At 45.6% G+C, this 23,006-nt stretch overlaps 1 protein-coding gene across 2 annotated transcripts in view; it reads right to left on the reverse strand.

The window, feature by feature from the left end:
- GALNT1 (polypeptide N-acetylgalactosaminyltransferase 1) overlaps positions 1–23,006 on the reverse strand; it is a 90,006-nt gene that overhangs the window by 13,259 nt on the left and 53,741 nt on the right. For both annotated transcript variants that reach the window (XM_048511175.1, XM_048511174.1), the window contains exons 4-7: positions 11,582–11,748; positions 9,034–9,241; positions 6,726–6,896; positions 1,626–1,743 (exon numbers count right to left, since the gene is read on the reverse strand). In XM_048511175.1, the coding sequence (XP_048367132.1) occupies positions 1,626–1,743; positions 6,726–6,896; positions 9,034–9,241; positions 11,582–11,748 (664 nt within the window). The remainder of the gene's footprint in view (positions 1–1,625; positions 1,744–6,725; positions 6,897–9,033; positions 9,242–11,581; positions 11,749–23,006) is intronic.

Below are 23,006 nucleotides of genomic sequence, written 5' to 3' on the forward strand. Positions count from 1 at the left end.
AGACACAGTTCTTCGGAACTCTCTCAGCCCCACCTACCTCACGAGGTATCTGTTGTGGGGAGAAGAAGGGAAAGGAGTTTGTAAGTCACCTTGAGTCTCCTTACAGGACAGAAAGGTGAGATATAAATCCAAACTCTTCTTCTTCTTACACGTTAAGAAAATATGAATCTAACAGCAGCCCTGCTGGATCAGACTAATGGTCCATCTCGTCCAGCATTCCATCTCACACAGTGGCCAACCAGTTCCTCTGGAAGACTAACCAACAAGGTATAGAGGCTTTTCCGTGGCTTTGCCTGCAAGCATAGGGAACGTGGCAATTCTGTTCAGCCTCTGCAGCCAACAGCAACTGATCTATCCTCCATGAATCTGCCTCCATTTATCCCATTTCAAAGCCCTCTAAACTTACAGCCACCGCTACATCCATGGCAGTGAATCCCGTGGTTTAACCCTTTTGGTAAAGAAGTGATATCTTTGCGTGACATTTATATCTGGGTGAGACAGCAAAACCCTTTCCAAAAAACCTACATATTTTACATTGTTTTAATGTCCTGTTTTATTTTTATACTTTTGTTTTTATACTGATAACTTATGATTTCAAGGTATTTTTACTTGTAAGATGCCTTTAGTACAGGGAGAATAAATGCAGTTCATTTAGTACATTCATAAACCCTGTGTTTTCATTAAATATCCGCAAGGTGGTTAACAAAGGAGTTTAAGATGCGCTTCAAAAACAATGTCTTAAACATGCAGTCTGTGGCCACAGATCACAAATGACTCCTGATGAAGTACAGCCATGAGCTTCTTGATTTCAGCCACTGCTCAGTCCCCTTAACACACAGAGGTTGGGAAGTGACCACATGTGACCTACAGCTTTTGTTCTAAGACAGTGATGGTGAACCTTTTCAAGACCGAGTGCCCAAATTGCAGCCCAAAACCCACTTATTTATCGCAAAGTGCCAACACGGCAATTTAACCTGAGTACTGAGGTTTCAGTTTAGGAAAAACGGTTGGCTCCGGGGAGTGCATTACTCGGGAGTAAGTTTGGTGGTAGTTGGTGGCTTTGCTTTGAAGCAACTGTGTAACTCTTCCAACGGGTGACTCACGACTAGGAGGGTTTACTCAGGAGCAAGCCCCATTGCCAGCAACCGAGCTTACTCCCAGATAAAGGATCGCGCTTTTGTTCTTTGCATGAAAATCAGTGCGGTTTAACAGCGCTTAACAGGGTTGCCTACACTGCTTCCCCAAAACCTGGTCTTAGGTTTAATGCTGATAGTCGAACTCAGCAGCCCAGGCCAGCCTAGATGGGGGGGGGGGGGGGCACTCTGTTTGCACGTGCCCACAGAAAGGGCTCTGAGTGCCACCTCTGGCACCCGTGCCATAGGTTCGCCACCACTGTTCTAAGAGATGTACTACACATGTTTTGCACACTGCTAGCAGAAAGTCCTATGCCCCCTCTGATACACGAACTTTTACACATAGTGAATTACTGAAGGATACCATTCATGGGTTGTGTGTTTGAATCTGCCTCTTGGCGATATTCACACACACTGACATCTGCACTGGAAGAATCGCTCCAGAAACTACTGCGGAATAGGAATATATGGAATCAAAAGTTATACATTTACCCGAAATGAAATCTCTAGATTTTCTCCTCCCCATATATCCATTCCAGCATCATACGTTCCAATTTCTTGAAAATAGTCTCTGTCTATGGAAAACAGACCTCCTGCCATTGTAGGTGTCCTGGAAGAAAGCATACAGTTCTACATTCAAACCTATAGTCATGGTGAAAAACACTGTGGTGTAACACACTGGCTGAGATTATGCACTGAGTGTCAGGATGGCCCCTTTCCGGCGATCGGGGAAGGGGACTCAAGTCATTACTATAAGGCGCCAGCCTGCCTTCCCCCTCCTCCTGGACCGGGGGCTGATAGCCAGGCTGAGCTGGCATCCTCCTAGGTGTGAAGTAGTTCCTGTCCTTTGTGTTCCCATCGTTTGTTGTGATGTTCCTACTCTCCCCTTTTGTTTTCTTGCTGCAGCCACGGCACCTTCGGCCCGGCAGGGGGTCGTGGGCATCGGGGATTAAAGATCCAGCCCGAGCTCTGTTCCGCAGAAATCATCTATGTCTTGTTATGCTTTGGTTATCCAATAAAGCAGTGGTTCTCAACCTTCCTAATACTGCGACCCTTTAATACAGTTCCTCATGTTGTGGTGACCCCCAACACTAACATTTATCCATTTTACAGATGGAGAACACTGATGCAGAGAGTCTTAGGCGACCCCTGTGAAAGGGTTGTTTGACCCCCAAAGGGGTCTCGACCCCCAGGTTGAGAACCACTGCAATAAAGTCTACAGTTTGAAAACTACAGTTGCTTTATTTTGGGACTGAAGTCTTACATTTAGATGATTTCTCCCTGTCTTCGCTGAATCCCATACCCGCTATGGATGGGACCTCAGGCGAGAAGACTGTTCACCCCAACAACCTGGGGAAGACAGGCTCGGAGAACGCCGACATCCCCTTGGACCAGAAAGAGGTTGGTGAACCCCAGAGAGGACCATACAGGCTCAGACGGGAAATGGGGGGGGTGCTTCGGGGGTCCCGGGCGGGACAACCACTCGCCTGAGGCACAATGCTTTACCCTGGCTCGGCAGGCTGCTCAGCTCGTTTTACCGGTTGGCCACACCCACTCATGTACCGGGCAGAGTGTGGCACCAGCAACCGGGGAGGCGAGAATCAACTTGGTTCTTGGGGGAACCAGAAGATGACGACAATATGGCCGGGGACGACTACGGACGAGCCCCACGGCAAGCAGCAGAGTCCTGGCGCGAGGAACGAGAGGAGCTACGTTGGCGGGTGGAGAGGCTCTCTCGGGACATGGAGTTACGAAGCGCCAGGGAAGCCGCTCGGTCGGAGGAAGAGCTAGAACTCCATCGAGAGGTAGAGCGGATGATGTCACAGAAGTGGGGTTTGCCGGGACCAGGGGACTCGGGGCGTCCGGAGGAGCAGGCGCCCATGCAGCCGCGGCTGCCCTTGAGCCCCCACGGCAACCTGTTCCACTGCGGGGCAAGCCACCACGGCAGCGGGACCTGAAGGCCCAGTTTGATGGCAACGCAGACTCCCTCCCTTACTTTCTAGTACAGGTAGAGGCGCATATGCAACGCTACAGCGTGTCCTACACCAATGAAATTGAACAGATCCATGAAGTCGGGGCCCTCCTAGAAGGGGAGGCGACGGCCTGGTATGTCAGACTCTATAAGGGGCGTGCTTCCGAACTCCTGGCCTTCCCCCACTTCATGTTGGCCCACCAGAAGCACTTCGAGGACCCCTTCCAGGAGGAGAGGGTGAAGAGAAAGATGCAGAACCTCCAAAAGGGTGCGCGCTTGGTGGCTGACTTCACCTTGGAGTTTCAGCAGTTGGTGGGCCAGATCCATGACTGGCCTGAGCCAGTGCTGATCCATTTCTACAAGGAGGCCCTGGATCCAGAGATCGCGCAGTGGGGCGGGATAGTACCAGAGAGCAGGAGAAACTGAGGTGCGCATCCTCAAGGCCCAGAACCACCGTCGCTGGTCCAGCCCAAGACGATACTCCCCTCCCGCCCCGGCAAGGTGACACAGCACATTGGTGAAGCCCCGTCCTGCCACTCGGGGGGACCCGGTGGCTGAAGAATCCCAGTACACGAGGTGCAGATGCCTGGGGCTGTGCCTGACTTGTTGGGGACAGGGCCACCTGGCCGCTGCCTGTCCCATGAGGGGGACGGGGACGGGTGGGCACCCGAGGAATGGGGAGGGTAAGCCTGGGGGGAAGTCTTCATCCAGGAAAGGCAAGGTCAACAAAGGGGCTGGGTTGCGCCTGGACGATCCCAGCTCAGAGGAGTCAGTAGAGTCCGACTCTAGCGTAGGGCCGGCAGAAAATGGCAACGACCTGACTTGAACGACACCCGAGGACAGGTCCCTGAGAAAGGCATGACCCTGTTAGCAAGTAGCTCTCACTGTTCCATCCTGGCGCCCCTTACCCTTGTCAACAGAAACTGTGGGGTCAAGGTGGAGTCGCATGCGCTCGTAGATTCAGGGTGCACCCGATGCCTGACGCACCCTTCCCTGGTCACTCAAATGGGACTGAAGCAGATGCCCCTGCATCGCCCCAGAGTTCGAACAGATGGGATAAACTGTATGTGCCACCGCAGGCCAGGAAAGTGGCCCTGCAGCTGTACCACGATGCCAAATCGGCAGGGCACTTTGGGTTCGTAAAGTCTCTACCCTTGGCACGCAGGCAGTTTTGGTGGTGTTCGCTCCAGGGCAATGTGGAAACGTATGGAAAAGGGAGTTTCAAAAGCAAATTAAGATGCTGCGTGGAACATGACTGAAAAAGAGACGCTAAGTGGCTCCTCGAATCTCAGCTCATACTTATAATTAACATACTGCTAGTTTGGAGATGAACACTAACTGAAAAGGGAGCCACAGCTAGCCCGAAGTTAATCATGTGATTTCAGAAACAAAAGACAAGCGAGTCTATAGTGGTAAACAAGACACAACTCCTGGGAAACTTTTTAAAAGTAGCTTTGACACACATTTATACCACACTCCAACATGCGATACGATCCAAAGAACAACTTCAAGCATCATCTCGGGCTTCAGACTATTTGTCCTTGTACCATAATACAATGTATGCATGGTGCAGAGTCTAATGCTCAAATCGCTCTGGTAAATCCCGTGAGATTTTTAAGTGCTTTGCTGTGAGGCGTGAAGTGCTTGCGACTAAAAAGGCAAGTGTCACTGGAGTTCTTTTAATCCCAGCCAGATAAACCGACAGCCAGCAGAGAGCAGAACTTGTACTAGGATCTGGGAGGACCAACGGGCAAATCCCTGCTGCGTCTCGGAGATGTGTGGGGTGACCTTGGACTGGTCACACTCTCAGCACACCTTTGCCACAAGAATAAAATGAAGGGAAGCAACATAATCTGCTTTGGGTTCCCAAATAACGACAGAGTACAAATCAAGTGAGAGCCAGCATGGTGCTTCAGAGCACCCTACCGTGTGGCTAATATGTTGAACTAGGACAGTGGTGGCGAACCTTTGGCACTCCAGATGTTATGGACTACAATTCCCATCAGCCAATTGGTCATGCTGGCAGGGGCTGATGGGAATTGTAGTCCATGAACATCTGGAGTGCCAAAGGTTCGCCATCACAGAACTAGGACCTGGGAAAAGTAGGTTCAAATCCCCACTCCAGCCATGAAAGTTTGCTCGGTGACTTTGGGACAGTCACGCACTCTTAGCCCTGACCCTGGCTAGTATTTGGAAGGGAGACCTCCAAGGAATACCAGTCAGGTGCAGAGGCAGGCAATGGCAAACCACCTTTGAATTTCTCATGCCTTGAAAATCCTCTAGGCGCGCAATAAGTCTGTTGTGACAGGACAGCAAAAAAAAAATCAATAAAATTTTTAAAAGCCCAGAATACCCCAAAATGGGCTTTTTGACATGTTTGCTGGAATCAGAATGTCTGAAGTTGTGCTAGATCTTGTAGCAAGGGTTTTATTTCCCCTTTCCAAAACAAGAAATTGTTTGGACATTTTAAGCAGCTCTCAGTACACAAAAAGTAGGTACCCAGAGCAGTGGCTCCTCAATATTCATTATGGTCAACTGCTTACTTTCATACAAACATCTTTATGGGAAACCAACGTGTTATTAATGGAATGTGGAACTTTTGGTAACAAAAGAAAGATAAGCATAACAAAGTTTCAGCTCAGAGTAATGCCTTGACACTATTGGTGTACCCATGCTGCCTGGAGGGAAATTTGCAGCTGTACGTGAAAGAAGAATCTGCTCCCCTGCTTACAACACAGTAAGTTCATCAACACTGTACTGAGCTGAGCTTTATGTTGTGTGGCTTCCTCCCCCTTTTCGTGCATTCTTTTGAAGTGAGCTTTTGCTGCCACCTGTCCTTGACACACACCCCGCCCCCCACGCAGACTAGTGTCCTATCATGAGCGTTTGATAACCCCCAAGGATCAAGATGGTCTGAAGGTATCCTGGTTCCACACAGTGCAACAAGTTTGACCCAGGGGTGGGGGTGGGTGGGTGCAGAGGTCAGGGACCTATGTGAAACTTCTGTCTTCAATTCCTTTGACTTCCAGTTATTAGCTTGAAACTGACCTCCAATATCCAGCTGTAAATACCCAAACTAAAGGGGCAGACTCCTACAGGGAACAATCTCAAGGGCAACTAACAACCTTTCCACAGTACACTGATTCCACAAGGAAGGACACCTCTGTGCTTAATCCTGCAGGCATTCCGGAAGGCTTATGAGATCTTCCCATTTCAGCAGGGATGTGCCAACTACTTTTCTGTTCATTCAGATAACTGCTCGTCCCTTGCAACTTAATAATTCTAATGCCAAAGTCACCCGAGGATTAAATATCATCGTAACACACTTAGGCTGAAATTCAGACATTGCTTTTAGCTAGCACTAAGCTAAGATTTACCAAAAAAAGCCCCAACCAGCTTCTAACTGGGCTTGCACCTAAATCACTCCTTGTCAACCAGGATTCTCTGTGTGAGAAGGGAATGTAGTGATCTATCAGAAATTCATGTAAAGGGATGGCTGGAATTAATGCTGGTGGCTGAATTCAGTCCTAGACATCATTAGCACTTGCACAGAAGCTACAGACTGATTTAACATCTGGCACGGATAAATGGATATCCACATTTTGGTAAGCTTCTCTCACCTGACGGGAAGGGTCCTGTCACCTTTCCTTCGGTCCATTTCTCTCTGGGGAACAGGATACCATCGGAAGTTCAACTTCCAGTTGAACCCACCATAAGTCATATCAGAGCCTGCCATATATTCAAAGGTATCATCACTGATGACATCAATTATAGGACAAACCACCGTTCTCCTGAAGAGAGAAGAGACACAAACTATTAAGAGGAGAAATACAAGAATGTACATAATCTACTGAACGCTCTGGGACAGCAGCCACGCAAGCACTGGCATCTCACAGAAACTTGTTTTCCGTGCTTATTTATGCACCGCTTCTCCAGAGAACTTGCTTCAGGCGGCTCACAAAGTGAAACATGACAAATAGTGCAATTATCTGGAAAGACGCTCTAGTCTAGGCCTACTGCCTTGCATGGCTAAGACTTGAGTATCTCTGCCAAAAATTACACTGAAAATTTCAAACCATTATAAAATCATTAAAATTAATTATGAAAAGCCAGAGAATAAAAACATAAAACATTTAGCAGCCTTGTAAAACCATCATATATTAGTTGTACACTATCTTAGCACAAAGGTGACTGACTATGTAATTGCTATCTTAGGACACGTCTGCTTAAATCGTATTCAAGATTCATCAGCTCAACTATTCTCTATGCCATCTATTGCTCTGTGGAAGTGAAAGAGTTGTGTCTGGGTGATGGGCATGCCCCAAAATGTCTAAATATTGGAATATGATATATTTGTAAAACATCATTTAGAACCCATAAAAAATATCAAAGAGATATTTATCAGGTATTTTACCAGAATTAAGTAATGACAGGATAATTTAGTATGAATTCATTTAACGTTGCAGAATAGTATTGTTGAAGGCTTTCAAAGCCGGAATCAACTGGGTGTTGTAGATTTTCTGGGCTGTGCCATGGAGAGAAACACATCTTACCAGGACATGCCTCTGAAGATGCAAAACATATATGTGAGCAAAACACTGGGGGAGGGGGGGATTATCACACCATGGCCATACAGTCCAAAAAACCCACAACAGCTAGTGGCGAAAATTCTTTAAACAAGGCAATGGAAATAGTACGGGATTCCAGAACAGTGGAACTGTACCTTGGTTACCAAAATATTGATAAATAACTTAAATACAAGTAGCGCACCAAGTGACATTTAATGTCTACACAACAGATCAATGTTCTCAACATGTGAGGAGACAAAGTATAATTTGAAAATTGATCCTGATGTGAAAATTGTCCAGATGAGCTCCTCGGTTTTCTTTTTTTGCTCATTTTGTTGAGGTGGTTTCTGTCCACTTCCTCAGAATAATCTCTTAGTCTTGCCCAGATTATTAAAGGATCACCTTCCCATTGATATAATTCACGTTCATAATTTTAATTCAAAATGGAGGTGCCTCATCTAGCACGCATGTTGAGAACGTTACGTTTGTTTACACATTAAATGTATATGTTGTTTCCTGCACGACTTTAAGCTATTCCTCAATATTTTGGTAGCCAAGGAACAGTTTTTCTTCTGGTTGCAATTGCTTTCACTAGACTTTACCTAGTTTTCTTCTGACATTTGCCTAGAGGGAATGTGATGTCATCATGTTTCAGGAAATCTGGATAAGAGCATCATGTACTCAACGTATTATGATTTGGTATTTGAGAATAGATATATAAGATATATGCTAATACATTTAACAAAGAGAAGGTGCTACATTCAAATAAAGATTTACAATTATTAAACCAGACAACACTGATTTAGTTTTAAGTCTACACCAATTCAGACCTTGACTAATCAAATCTATCATTCATTCTATGTAGTTAAGAGGGTGTCAAAAACAAAGACCTTAGCACAATGCCCCTCTCTCAAAGGTAAAATGTTCTGAAGATGGATGTATTTTAAAACATTACATATTTGACATGAACAAAGGGGACAGTTACAACATGCGGCATCACAATTCAAGATAATCAAAAGGAGAGGAGTTACTATCCGATAAACCAAGCATCTGTAGGAGACAGTATTTTCCAGGACCAAACCTGCCACGAAGAGAGAACAATTTGTAAACAAAGCAGCTCTTGCCATAATAGTAATATCCCATCATAGACGTCAGAAAGGGTTTTTACTGCTTCTCAGTTGCATGGATATTCACAAAGGACAACCAAGCTCAGTTTAGGTGTCATTTTATTCCTTCTGCAAGAACTTGTTACAAATTTCTGCAATAAGGCAACTAAAAGTAGCTTCCAAAGTTCCAGCTATGCTTTACTAATAACAACTTTGCTAACTGTTCAATTGGAATAGTTTTATGAGATAAGAACCTGTCAGCTTTTATCCGTGCTAATAGAGGTTCCAGCCATCCCACTGTACATTCACAATGAGCATCTAAGAAAGTGATGACTTGGCCTTTCGAGGCAGCAGCACCTTTCAACCTGGCTCTAATTAATCCAGAACGCTGCTCCATTCGAATCACATAAACTGGTACTTTTAACTTCTTCACATAGTTCTCCAGGGGTCTCTTCAAAAAGTCTGAAGAACACAGGAAAATGAAAAATAGTCAGTTATATGTCCAAACAACACACTCTCGAAAAATTGGCCAGAATTTCTACATCGGCCTCCATTAGTCTAAATCAGTCTCCAAGGACAGGATTACTTAGATAACTACAGTATATACTCGTGTATAAGTCCACCCGCATATAAATCGAGGCACCTAATTTTACCACAAAAAACTGGGAAAACTTACTGAGTTACGTATAAGTTGAAGGTGGAAAATGCAGCAGCTACTGGTAAATTTCAAAAATAAAAATAGATACCAATAAAATTACATTAATTGAGGCATCAGTAGGTTAAATGTTTTTGAATATTTATTTCAAAGAAAAACAGTAAACTAGCTCTGTAAGCCCTGATTTTCCCTTTAAATCCACTCAGAAGGGAGGGGAGTGATTTAAAGGGAGAATCTGGGGAAAATTTGAGGGTGCCTGTCAGGGGAGTAATGTTTATGTTAGCAGTACCAACATTTCAGAGTATCTTTAGGAGACCCTCCTGATGATACCACCCAGGTATTTAGGAGACACTCCTGATGTTACCACCTCCAGTTTAACTGCACATTATAATACTGCCAGCTACTCTCACTAGCTCCACCCCTCCCCCATCCCCAATTCAGTGCAGCATCTGAGGCTGCTTAGGCAACCCAAAGGACTGAGACCATCTGCTGGGACAGTTGTCCACTTCAGTTCTGGAACTGGGCAGATCCAGGGAAACAGTTCTCACCCCTTCATTTTGCTCACTTCCTATTCATGGTTTATTCATTTTATTGATATGATGGCCTGGTTATGGTTTTGGGGCTTACAGTTTCCTCTGGATGTTCAGAAATCTCGACCTCTGTGCAACCCCCTTGTTGATCTTATACCTACACAAGTGCTGCACTTCGCTGCTGAACTTATAAAGTTGACTTAAACTTATACTGAATCAGACCACTGGTCCATTGAGGTCAGCATTGTCTACTCAGACTGGCAGCATCTTGCCAGGGTCTCCAGCAAAGAACTTTCAGATCATCTCATACTTTTAACTGGAGATGTCAAGTCCTGAACCTGGGATCTTTTGCATGCCAAGCAGATGCTTTACCACTGAGCCATGGACCCTCCCCAATGCTGGAGGGGGTTGTTTGATTATAGGATCTCACATAATACGAAATATGCAATTCTAGAAACAATCAATTAGGGAGAGCACCACTTAAGTCCGGCTGAGCATGACTCTACTAAAATACCCTCTCGACAGCCACGGGAACTGTTAATGTGGTTCCTATGCGTAAAAGTCAGGCAGGTCATATGGATACTTTGCTAATGGCTCAAACTCATCAGTTCACTAGGCACGTCTTTATATGACTCTCACAAAAATCAAGAGACTTTAAAAGTGTTTATTATGAGCTGGATCATTTCTCTTGTTGAACCAGCTTTTGGGCATCCAAACTGGCAAGAGCCAAGGAAATGGCTTAATCTTTTAAACATTCGCTATTTGTAGCATATTGCAAAAGAGCTAAATTACAGTTTTCCATATAAAACAAGTCATATTCTGCTTCACCTGCTTCTTTTTGACACAGGCTAGTGACTTCTTCCCTACGTAATCAACAACTGATCCACCTTCAACCACCCTTTTCATGTAAATGAAAAATTAACACTTCTAAATTATGTTCAGAGAAAGATGTCTAGTTTTCTTAATGTTTTGCTTCCCGGAGCAAAAGTGTAATTTTATGCAAATTACCTTTCCTAGGAATATAACAGTAGACACCAGGAAAGCTTCAGGCAAAGCTGAAAGTTTGCTTCATTTGGTTCGATTGATTGATGCTAGAATCTGAAACATTCCTGCCAGCTTGGGAAATTATTTTTGTAGTAGTCTGATTTTTTTCTCTCTACAAACAGAATATTTAACCAACATCTGAATAAACCGCATTGACCGACTATTTCTTTCAATTTGATTGAATTAAAAAAAGAGATTTTCTTGGATAAAAACTCTATACTAATCAAGAAAACTGCTTAAGGAAAATTTCATTTGTGAATAATAGGAAGTTACTGGAAGATCAGCAGGTGAACAAAATGCCCTGCTTTTGAGACAGATTAAAAAAAACAGCAAGCAGAACACTGGTCACAACATGAATTTTAGCTGCCTCCCTCATTCTGCAGCCCCAGTCACGCCAGAAGACCACGGGACCTTTTTTGGGGGGTAGCAAGAGATGAGCTATGGAAAGGGGCAATGGGCAGGAGGGATCAAAGGAAATCTTGCACAAAATCCAAATCACATCTACTGGCCTTGTAACTCTGCCAACAGAAGCTTGCATTTGTGCAGCACAAACAATCAATGCTCAGCTCTCACCTCTTTCACTAGCATCATCGACCAATATAATTTCTTCGAGCATCTGTCGTGGTGATCGGTTTATCACACTGTGAACTGTTCGCAAGAGAGTGCTCCAAGCTTCATTGTGAAAGACAATGACAACACTCGTCGTAGGAAGGTTGTCCGGATACAGCTTTGTCTTGCACCTAAAAATAAACAAACAAGCTTGTAATAAATATGTTGTACATTATTTTATTTACAATGTTTAAATCCTGCTCTTCTGATAGGCTCAGACCACCTAACAAATGTTCGTGCAGCTTTTTAGAATAAGGCGGATTCCGCAAATGGGGGCAGCGATGTTCCACTGATGGAGCCCCAGGGCCGTTCGCATGCTGAGGTATGAGCGGCCCCAGAGCGGCTGCTGCCCACGGAGGTGCCTCCATTTCCTTTCCCCACACTCACCTTCTCTCCTTGCCGAGCTCTGCAGCGATGATGAGCCATGTCCACGCTGCCCTCCGACCCCGGGGGTCGCAGGGCAGCATGGGCGTGACTCCCCATTGCTGCGGGGCTCAGCAAGGAGAGAAGGTGAGTGTGGGGGGAAATGGAGGTGCCGAAAAGCGGCACCTCCAAGCCATTGCTGTTTGCATGGCACCGGCAGGGAAACACTGTTTCCCAAATACCTTGCTCATCAAGTGAGGCAGGGAAACAGCGTTTCCCCGGGAAAAGTATGGCACTGCCTCGATTCAGAGGCGGCAGTCATGCGGACAGCACCCCTGGAACGGTGTTTTTACTGTTTCAGGGGTGCTATTTTTCGCCTATGCGGAATCCGCCTCAGTCAGTCAATTCAAATTACATCTACAAAAAGATCCATCCTACTCAGATCTGGACATCCAATAAAAGGATCCATTGGATACTCACCGTGAAGGGTCTTTCTACTGTAGGTAAGTGGGGCATCTTGTGTGGGTGTGATCTCGACCAATTGCAGAGAGGCAGGAAATGATGAAATTCTTCCATGTACTTCCTGTGAGGTCTTGGGGTCACCTTCTTCAGTACCCCCGCCTGGCATAGTAGTATAGCACTTAAGTAACAGGAACATATAACCAAAAACACGGAAGGAAAAACAACGGCTCGGCAATAACTAGGATCACTAGAACAGTGACAACAACAACGACAACCCTAAACGTTGAACAGTCTGAAAACATGAATTTATTTGATAACTGAGAGAGTAACATCGGGAAACAAATGGAACTAGGGAGGGCCAAGATGCCCCACTTACCTACAGTAGAAAGACCCTTCACGGTGAGTATCCAATGGATCCTTCTACTGTAGGAGTGGGGCATCTTGTGTGGGACCTCGAATTCGGGTGGGTTTCATTAGTCCCCGATGATACTTTCCAGTACCCTTTTGCCAAAGGCTGATTCTGCCGAGGCCAGGGACCGAATTTTATAATGATGTATGAAGGTGGAAATGGAAGACCAGGTGGCAGCTTTGCAGATGTTTTCCACCGATGCATGATTTCGGAAGGCTGCGTTGGTCGCAGCATTGCGAACTGAGTGAGCTGTGACTCCCTGAGGGACCGGTAAGTCAGAAGCTTTGTATGCTTCGCATATACAGGCTTTCAGGGTACTACTGATTGCTGCCTTGGACATTTGCGCTCCCAAGTTGGGCGGGCTAATGTTGATGAACATACTCTCTGATTTGCGTAACTCCTCCGTTCTTATTATGTATGCTTTTAAGGCCCGTCGCGCATCCAATGTGTGCCATGATTTCTCTTTGGGATGAGAGGGGTTTGGCATGAAGTTGGGAACGACGATCTCCTGGCGCACGTGGAAAGGGGAGTTAACCTTCGGAATGAAAGTTGGATCTGTACGAAGACATACTCTATCCTTATGGAACACGCAGAATTTTGAGTTTATTGAAAGGGCGCGAAGTTCAGCCACTCTTCTGGCCGATGTTATTGCAATTAAGAATAACGTTTTCATTCTTACCCATTTGATGTGTACAGTCTGAATGGGTTCGAACGGGGACCTAGTGAGTGCCGACAGGACAGCGTTCAGGCGCCAAGAGGGGAACCTGTGGACTACCACAGGTTGGGACAATTTTACCCCTCTTAGGAAGTTCAGAACGTCCGGATGTCTGGTGATGGGGGTGTCGCCCACACAAGGGATGACGGTAGCAAGAGCTGCCAATTGTCTGCGTAAGGTGGAACACTTGAGTCCCATTGAGTAGCCCTGTTGCAGGAACTCCAAGATAACGGTGATGGATGGTTCCGTGGGCTCGAGTCGTTTGCAATGGCACCACCTGACGTAGGCCTTCCATGAATAGTTGTAGATATTGACCGTCGACCTGCGTCTGGCTGTTAAGATTGTAGATGTGACTTCTTCCGAGTACCCCTTTATCCTGAGGTTTGCCCGTTTAAGAGCCATGCGGTCAGCTTGAACCAAGCGGGATCGGGATGTATGATGGGGCCCTGCGTCAGGAAGTCGGAAGTGATTGGCAGAGTCAGTGGTTCTGCGATGGCCAGTTCCAGGATGGTGGTGAACCAGGGTCTCCTGGGCCATCTGGGGCTACAAGGATCACCAAGGCGCCTCGGATATGATCCTGCGCAGGAGCCGAGGGATCAGGGGAAAAGGAGGGAATGCATAGAGAAGATTTGGAGGCCATATCGCGTTCAGGGCATCCGTTGCTACTGCCTGTGGATGGTAGTGTCGGGTCATGAACTTTGGAAGTTGATGGTTCTTCTGAGAGGCGAACAGGTCTACCTCAGTGCGAAGGTGTTGCATATCTTGAAGAAGACCCGTGGATCGAGGGGCCATTCGGTTTCGCACGGATTCTGTCTGCTGAGCCGATCCGCCTCTAGATTCTGGACTCCTCTGATGTGTAGGGCTTGTAGCGATACCAAGTTCTCCTCGGCCCATCGGAGGATTTTTTATTTGCTTCCTCGAGTGGAGCCTTGCTGATCTGGAGCCGCCCTGGTTGTTGATGTACATCTTCGCGGCAACATTGTCTGTTCTTATGATGACATGTTGGTGAGCGAATTTGTGGCGAAATGTTGAAGGGCAAGGAAGATGCTCGAGTTTCCAACACATTGATGTGGAGCCGAGATTCTTCCGGAGACCAAGTTCCCTGGACATACATTTGACTGAGTGGGCTCCCCCAGCCCTGAAGGCTGGCGTCTGTGAAGACTTGAGCTCGATGAGCATGTAGATAACGTTTTCCCGTCTGAGGTTGGGCGGTTCGTCCACCAGAGAAGGCTGAGGCGGGCTCTTGGGGGTATGGTCAGTTGTCTGTCGTTCTTGGCAATAATGTCCAGCTGGTATGCACGGAGGAATCGTTGGAAGCGGTCTGACGTGAAAACGTGCCCACTGGGTCAGGTCGATTACTGAGATGAAGGTTCCCAGCAGACTTGCCAGTTTTAGCAAGCGGCGATCTTCTGTTGGACATGACTAGTAATGTCGTTTTCCTGATTCTTTCTACCTTCTCTTCTGGTATGAAAAGGGAGTCTTGTACCGTGTCCAGCACTGCGCCTAGGTGTTCTAGCCGTGTGGAGGGAATGAAAGAGCTTTTTTCTTTGTTAACGATAAAGCCATGCTGTGCTAGGGTTTCTTGAACTACCTCGATGTCGGCGATGGCCTTGGGGACGGAGCGTGAACGAATCAGCAGATCGTCGAGGTAGGGGTAGACGTGTATCCCCTGTTCCCTCAACATGACTGGAGCCAATAGTACCTTGGAGAAGGTTCTTGGGGCCGTGGCTAGTCCGAATGGCAACGTCTTGAATTGATAATGTTGATCCTGTATGGCGAATCTCAGGTACTTTCTGTGAGAGTTGTGAATAGGGATGTGCAAATCGGATTCGGTCAAACGTAACGAGGTCCGCAGATCTGGCTGGCGATGAGTTGCAGTGATAGACCGAAGGGTTTCCATCCTGAATTTGGGGACCCAAATGAATTTGTTGATGCGCTTCAGGTTGAGGATTACTCTCCAGTCCCCATTTCTTTTGGGGACTGTAAAGAAATGTGAATATGTCCCTGAGAAACGTTCCGCTGTCGGTACAGGTTCGATGGCTTGGATCTTGGTTAGGTGGGAAACCGCCTCCAGAGTTCTGCTGGCTTTGGCGGATCCTTTGAGAGCGGCGAAATGAACAGGTGGTGATGTGGAATAATGTTGAATTCTATCACATAACCTGTGGAGATGACTTCCTTTGTCCACCTGTCCACGTGGTTTCCCTGCCAACGGTGCTGAAAGTGTTGGAGGCGGCCTCCCCACCGGGATGCTTTGATCGTCATTGCTTGTTCTTATTGGAGTTGAAGGACTTGCCCGGCTTGTTGTATTGTTTGAAGGACTGTTTGTAGTTCGAAAGGAATGCTGATTCTGCCAGTGTGGTCTTTGCCCGTCTAGTTGCGATGCGGGGTAAGGATTTTGTGGGACCGGAAGGTAAACTTGCTGTTGGTAGAGGACCTGTCCGGTGCCGGACAGATTTTGGCATCGTCTTTTTGTTGTCCTTGGTTTGGACAAGGACTTCGTCCAATTCTTTGCCAAATAGGGCCCCTCCATAGTATGAATAACCAGCCACTACGTGTTTTAGATTGTATGTCCGGCTTGCCATGGGCGAATCCAGGCGTTGCGTCTTGCTATCATGTTAGAGGCTAAGGATCTAAGCTACCAGTGACATGGCGTCGAAGGTGGCATCTGCTATGAAGGAATTGGCAGAAAGGACCCTTTCGATGCCTTCTCTGATGCCTTTTGCCGACTGGAATCATCTCCAGGAGGCGTTTGAGCCACACCATGGAGGCTCTGGCCACTGTGGAGGAGGCGTAAGAGTTTTGATGGCTGCCGCCAGCCACTCATGGGATCTCTGGCGCTGCTTCAGACCTCCTATCAAGCGGGTCTTGATATTGCCCTCCCCCTCTTTGGCTACCAGTGCGGAATGTAGGATGGACACAGGGGCATCAACTGGAGGATTCTGGCGGAGCACGTGAACCTGCTGCCGCATCAGATATTTTTTCTTAAAATTATTGGGCAAGCCCTTGTGGGCAGTGGGATTGAGCCATTCCCTATGAATCCTTTTAACAAAGCATTCAGGAACAGGGAAATACTTGTCGCCCTCCCTATCAGCGGGGAAGTAGGATGATGTGCCTTTTGGATAGCCCTTGATTGGCTTGTTGGAAGCGTTAATGGAAGGCTGGGGAATTTGTTCTTCCGCGTCCTCAGGGTCGCGTAAATCCAGAGCGGAGATAGTTTTAGAAATTAAGGATTGGATTTCTTCCAGTTTAAAGAACTGTATGGATTGTTCTACAGCTGGCTCAGGGGTTTCCTCTGTGTCAGAGAATTTTTCTCCCCCATCAGAGCCGTCTAAACTGGATAATTCTTCTTCCTCCTCATTAGGTAGGGCTAAGGGGTCCCTTCTGTAGAAGCCGGAGTCCTCTCGATGGGGACTGCGGGATCTATGGGACCGAGTAGAGGAGCGGGCATTAGCTGTTCTTTGATCTCTTGCATCAAGAGCTTTGTCTATCTCCCTTCTAAGGAACTCAGCGAAAACTGCAGGGGGCACGTTCATCCAGGAGGAGGCTGGAGTTAATTATTTTTATTTATTTATTTTATTAAACTTATAGGCCGCCTATCCCCGAAGGGCTCAAGTTAACTGCCCAGTGTTAGAATCTCCCCGTTCATGATCCTGTGGGTCTTGCCTGTTAGGGGCACAGGGAAGAACCAGTTGATCGGGGGGCCCGCTTGAGGTGTAGCACGACTGCTCCGAGGCCCTGGGAAGGCCGGAGGAGTCGGCTATGGAGTCTCCGGTTAAGGACGCACCCTGGGAAGGCGCTAGACTCCCGGCCGTTTTAGTCTTTTTCTTGGCGGGTTGGGATGACTGCGCATGCTCGGAGGCGCCAGATTTTCCCGCGCGCTGCGTTGCGGCGTCTGTTTGAGTGGAGCTTCTCCCCCCTTCTTTATGGCCGCCTGACTTTGCGGAGCGTGTGCGCTCCGCCGCGGAGCCAACAAAGGTTTTGCGTTCAGGCGAAAAGGACCTCGCGTCCATGATTAACTGTCTATTTGCCAATGTTCTATTTGCCAAGGGGTGGGGGAGGGGTGGGTGGGAAGGAAAGCGGTTGCTTTCAGCGGCGGCTAGACTACTCTTCCCCAAGCCGGATCGCGCTTACTCACCCCTCTAAGGACTACAGACAAACACAGACTGACACAAACAGACTACGAATAGGGTTTTTTGCCAGAGCCAAAAAATGCGTCTGCTCTCTGCAGAGGCAGGAAAATACTGAAGAAGGTGACCCCAAGACCTCACAGGAAGTACATGGAAGAATTTCATCATTTCCTGCCTCTCTGCAATTGGTCGAGATCACACCCACACAAGATGCCCCACTCCTACAGTAGAAACCTTCCTTCTAAACACAACTATAGTCTTGCACATTGAAAAGATTACTATCATTTTCACTTGAACATTATTGTCACTATTTCTAAACATGACTAAATCTTTAGGTTCCCCCAGTTATATTTTCTGAGAAGTTTAGAACCTAAGTTTTGAACATGCAAATGTGAGACAACCAACAAGACTTGGTGCGCCAAGAATGGGGAGGGGGAAGCATGCAACAAACTATATATAGGTTTGCATTTCACTGGAAGATTCTGCCAAGATAGAGGAAAAGACAGATATCCCACTACCTGAATAGAATTCCAAACACAATTGCATTCAGTCTTCAAGCAGGGCCAGATGTCAGAAATCACATATTAGAAACCTATTAGAAACTCTTTCCACTTTTAGAAGGGGTAGAATCCATAACACATAGTATACTTGTCAACTGAAAACAAATAAAGCTTTGAAATGTTACAATTTCAAACAGGAACAGGAGGCAGGAACAATACTGAAGCAAATGGAATCTAGCATCAGGACAGGAAGTGACGTAAAAGATTGTTCCTGCCTTCCTAAGGATGGGGTTGGAAACACCCACACAAGATGGCCTCCGCCTCCAGGAGAATATTCTTGACTTTTTACTAGAGATCCAAACAAATACAAGAGCATCTTTGATGTATGGAATTAAAATCTAAATACAATGACGTATGCATATCCAAGTACGACATATATAAAGGCGGGGACAGACCGACACAAATCCGCATGCGTAAAATCTTAGAATATCAGTCAGGTCATCAATTGTATATCACACAACACAACAAAACAGTCTGCATTGGCAGCTGTGTCAAATAAGCTGACGTAGAGCTAACTGGTTGATTGTAGAGACTAGAAATAGCTGCTTGGCATGTTTGCAACACATTTGATACGATAGTGTGTGCAAGGCCACAGCTGGAAAATTAGGTTGGAGAATTATACAACCAAGCACCTTCCCATGCTCAATACTTCACTTTGTGACTGTACAGAAGCCTGCTTCTTTTATACTGCCCAAGAGGGAATGGATGAAAGATACTCAAACAGGCAAAATATTTCTGCTGCCTGACTGAAGAATTTCCTTACATGGGGGAAGAGTGTGAGGGTTGACTTTGTCACAAAGTACTCTGTCACAAGCAGGATCACTTACAAGACCTGCACTTGCCGCATGTCTGGCCACTGAGTCCCAGCAAAGGGACTGATAAGACACAATTCATCACTGAGTTAAATTCTCTATTGCAAGACAGACAATACACTGCCTACCACTCTCCAAAGAGAAGCATGCACAACTTCTTTAACTCTCCAAGGAAGATTTTATAGCACCGTGGCACTTTAATCCACCACTAAATGGTGATTTATCCCATTAGGCATGTTTTTGTACAGTTTAAACCAAAATGCACTTTCCTCTGAGTTCAATTCATCTTGCTGCTGTCACCCCCAGCAAATGGTATTGACTTCATTCTCCTCCTCCTAAAGACTTTTTAGCATCTGCAAACAGGCAATGTCTTCTACAGGCAAAGCAGACTCAGTTCCTCTTCCATCTATCCTCCCAGCTCTTGTAATTAGTCCCTTCCTTCTTGAACAGAATTGACCTGAAAACAGATTCTAGCACTGACAAAAGACTTTCTAGTACCATCAGAATGAAAAGCAAAACAAATTCTGCCAACAACAGGTAATGGAATACCTTTCCTACGACAGAACCATACAGTCATCTTGTATCCAACTTGTCTGCATCCTGTTTAAGAAATCAATCAATCTTTATTACATTTATAGACCAGCGTAAGGTATACTCACAATTCTAAAAGAATCTACTGGCAGAACAAAAATTGGGAACACAAAAAAGGTACAGGAACATATGAAGGATGGGATAAGAGCTTGAACATTACAAGGAAACAAGCCATCCCAATAATTTCATTTGGGGTTCTTGTCTTCTATTTACTTGAATGCTGATTGGCTGGTGTGTGCTCAGCTCTCCATTACATTCATTCTGAAATCAGGCTTGTTGTCACTTTATACTAGAGCACCATATTAGCAGTTAATGATTCTATTTACTGCCCCCCAAAAAGCACAAAGCATTTTCTTCAATACTTTCTCAGTCAGGGTGACCTTTTGTGTCATCAGAAGACATGTATACACTGGATACACACCACGAAACAAGGTCTGCAGTAGCCCATATCCCTTCTGATTTCACAGAACCTCAGCATGCCCCCGGTCCAGGTGGTGTGCTCCCCACTCCATACACTGGCATACATGGTGATATGGATAACAACCTTGATTTGAAAGTTTGCTCAGAAAAAAGTATTCCTACATCAATCTTAAGATGCACCTCAAATCTGGAAGCATTTCCACTCTCAGCTGTCTCTTTTCCACAATTTGATTTTGAAATGGAAAAAAGTGTTTACTGGAGAATTCAAGAACTGGTCTTTGCCCACGGAAATGCATATGAGCATGCCACCAATAGATCTGGTAGACGAACCAGAAGAATAAAGTCTGTCCTCAGTTTATCACATCTCTCCAACTTCTACTAAATGGGACAAAATACAGCATACGATTACTGGGATTAATCACCTCCTACAGAAAGCAGAAATCACCAACCAAGTGTCAGGACCATGCCTGTCAGTGCTTTGATGTCTTGCTGTGTGGGAATTGTAAATGTTTCCCTGTTTCCCGCTTCCCTTCCTGGCAATCTCCTGGTGCCAGCCCACCTCAAAGAGGTGTGAAAGGTTCCCAGGTCCTTTGAAGCTCTGTAGTGTAATTGTAGTAGAAACTGTAGTAGAAATTTGGTGCGGGGCAAAATGGGGTGGGGGGTGGGGTGTTAAAGGATATAGGTCCTGGATCTGAGCTCCCTAGCTCAGATCCTGCTTTACATTGTTACTCTTCGTATTACCTGGAATAAACTGCTTTTGAACTTTCCTACGGTTTCTATTATTTCCACGTTCGAGAGTTTGACACCAAGATGTCCTCCACCTCCACGAAAACCAGTTCTATTACACAAAGGAGGTTTCTGTAGGGTCCCCAACAAAATAACGCCTGGAAACCATTCGGGATCTCAAGTACGTAACTTATTGCCCCAAGGAAACATAAAGTGAACTATAATGGCATGTCCCCTGCCTCTATTTTATCCTAACAAACTCCCTGCAGGCAGGTTAAGCTGAGAGAGAATGTCTGGCCTAAAGTCATCCAGCAAACTTCCATGACAGAGTAGTGGTTCAAATCAGGGACCTCCAAATCCTAGTCACTGTGACCACTCTAACCACAACACCCCAGTGCCTCTTTCTACCTCATCACACATTCCTCAGGTTCTCCTATAAAACAAAACACTTCCAAGTCTAGTCCCTATCATTCAGCCTCACTTTAGTACTCTAGGTCTTTCCCAAACTAACAGCGGCTGTGATGCCACGCCACAAGATATCGGGTAGCCACCACATTCAGCTTTCTTAGACAGTCTTCTTCTGAGTGCACAGCCAAGGCAATAAATGACTTAGAAGTTAATAGTGCAAGGGACTAGCAAACCACAAAGCTTCCAAAAGAGAAAAGAGGCAGCAAATTCCTTCATCTCACTGCCATAATCAGAGCCATGGTGACAAAGCTTTTTCTTCCACAAGAAAATAAAGGCAATACTATCAAGGTAGCACTAGCAAGCAGCCCCAGCACTTCCAGAAGAACATATGGAAACTGCAACTGCTGTGGACTGGATTTTAATCTGGTCTTTCCTTTGGTCTGTGAGGGACTTCTTTTATACTCAGTGCAGAATCTAGAAAGACCTTAGTGCATGGAAAGACCGAAAGGAAAAGCTCCACAGAGTCTATCCTCCTCCTCCTCAAAGGAATGTTCTAGGCATTCTCCTTGGCCTTCATTTGTCAAATCAAATCAAATGATCTTTATTGGCATATGTATGTATTTAAAACATTATAGAACATTAGGATAACATGCCTTTGCTAGAAACTTAGCCATATCTTCAGTTCTTCTTTGACTGTGATCATTTAAAAGATAGCGAGTCTTCTCCCTATCAGAGTATAGGTGATCAGTATTCAGATGGGGACCAATGAAGACTCTTCTTAGGGTGCTATGCCGGGTACAGTATACCAAATTGTGTGCTATAGTTTCTTCTTGCTTGTCTCGGCAATGGCATAATCTGTCCTTTGCTGGGATCTTTAAATATCTTCCTCTAAGTTCAGTCGAGGGCAATGTATTCATACGTGCTTGCATAAATGAACGTCTCAAAACTGGTGCTGTTAAATTATAAAAATATGCAGGTAATATTTTGTACTTCGGGGTGAGACCTAGTTTCAACGGAGAACAAATTTTGTTGGCATGCGAAAATAAGCGTTGCATCTCAGTGTCCAGGATTCTTTGTCTGAATTCCTTATATATATATGGTTCTTCTTGATTGAGGAGTGAGTCTAAAGCTAAACCTAGAGATTTGATTTTATTGATTATTAATTTAGCAAGATAATAATCTTGCTAAGCTAATCTTAAACAATCTATATGCCATTAAAGGTATTCGAAATCGAATCGAATCGAATCGATTATTAATTTATTCCATTTTGACTGTTGAAAATCATATAGCATGTCCCAGATGAGATTGCCGTGCCGTGCCTTGAAATGTAAATGTATCCAATACTTGTTTTTAGCCATTCTCTGGTTTCCATGTAATTCACACCGGTTTCCAGGCACAAGGCCGAATAGTTCACACAATTTGGGATTCCCAACAGACTACGGAGAAACTCTGACTGTATTAGTTCCAGTTGTTCAATACTGCCGCCAACCCAAACAGGGACGCCATCCAATATAGTTGAGCCAGTAGTTTTGATTGATAAATTTTAATAGCCGATGGTACGTGTTGGGCTCCTTTAGTATAAAAGAGATGTTTAATGGCAGCTGCACTTTGGCCAGTTATGGTGGTAATTTGTCTCAGATGGTTTGACCAATTAAGATTATTTTGAAAAGTCACTCCCAGGTAACGAAAGGGTTTGACCTGTTCGATTGTGTTGCCTTGAAGGTGCCAAGTGTGTGGCTTCCATGCTTTGCCAAAAACTAGTATTTTTGATTTTGTATGGTTTAATTCCAATGTAT

The sequence above is a fragment of the Sphaerodactylus townsendi genome, linkage group LG11, assembly GCF_021028975.2.
Source record: "Sphaerodactylus townsendi isolate TG3544 linkage group LG11, MPM_Stown_v2.3, whole genome shotgun sequence".
Classification (NCBI taxonomy): Eukaryota; Metazoa; Chordata; class Lepidosauria; order Squamata; family Sphaerodactylidae; genus Sphaerodactylus; species Sphaerodactylus townsendi.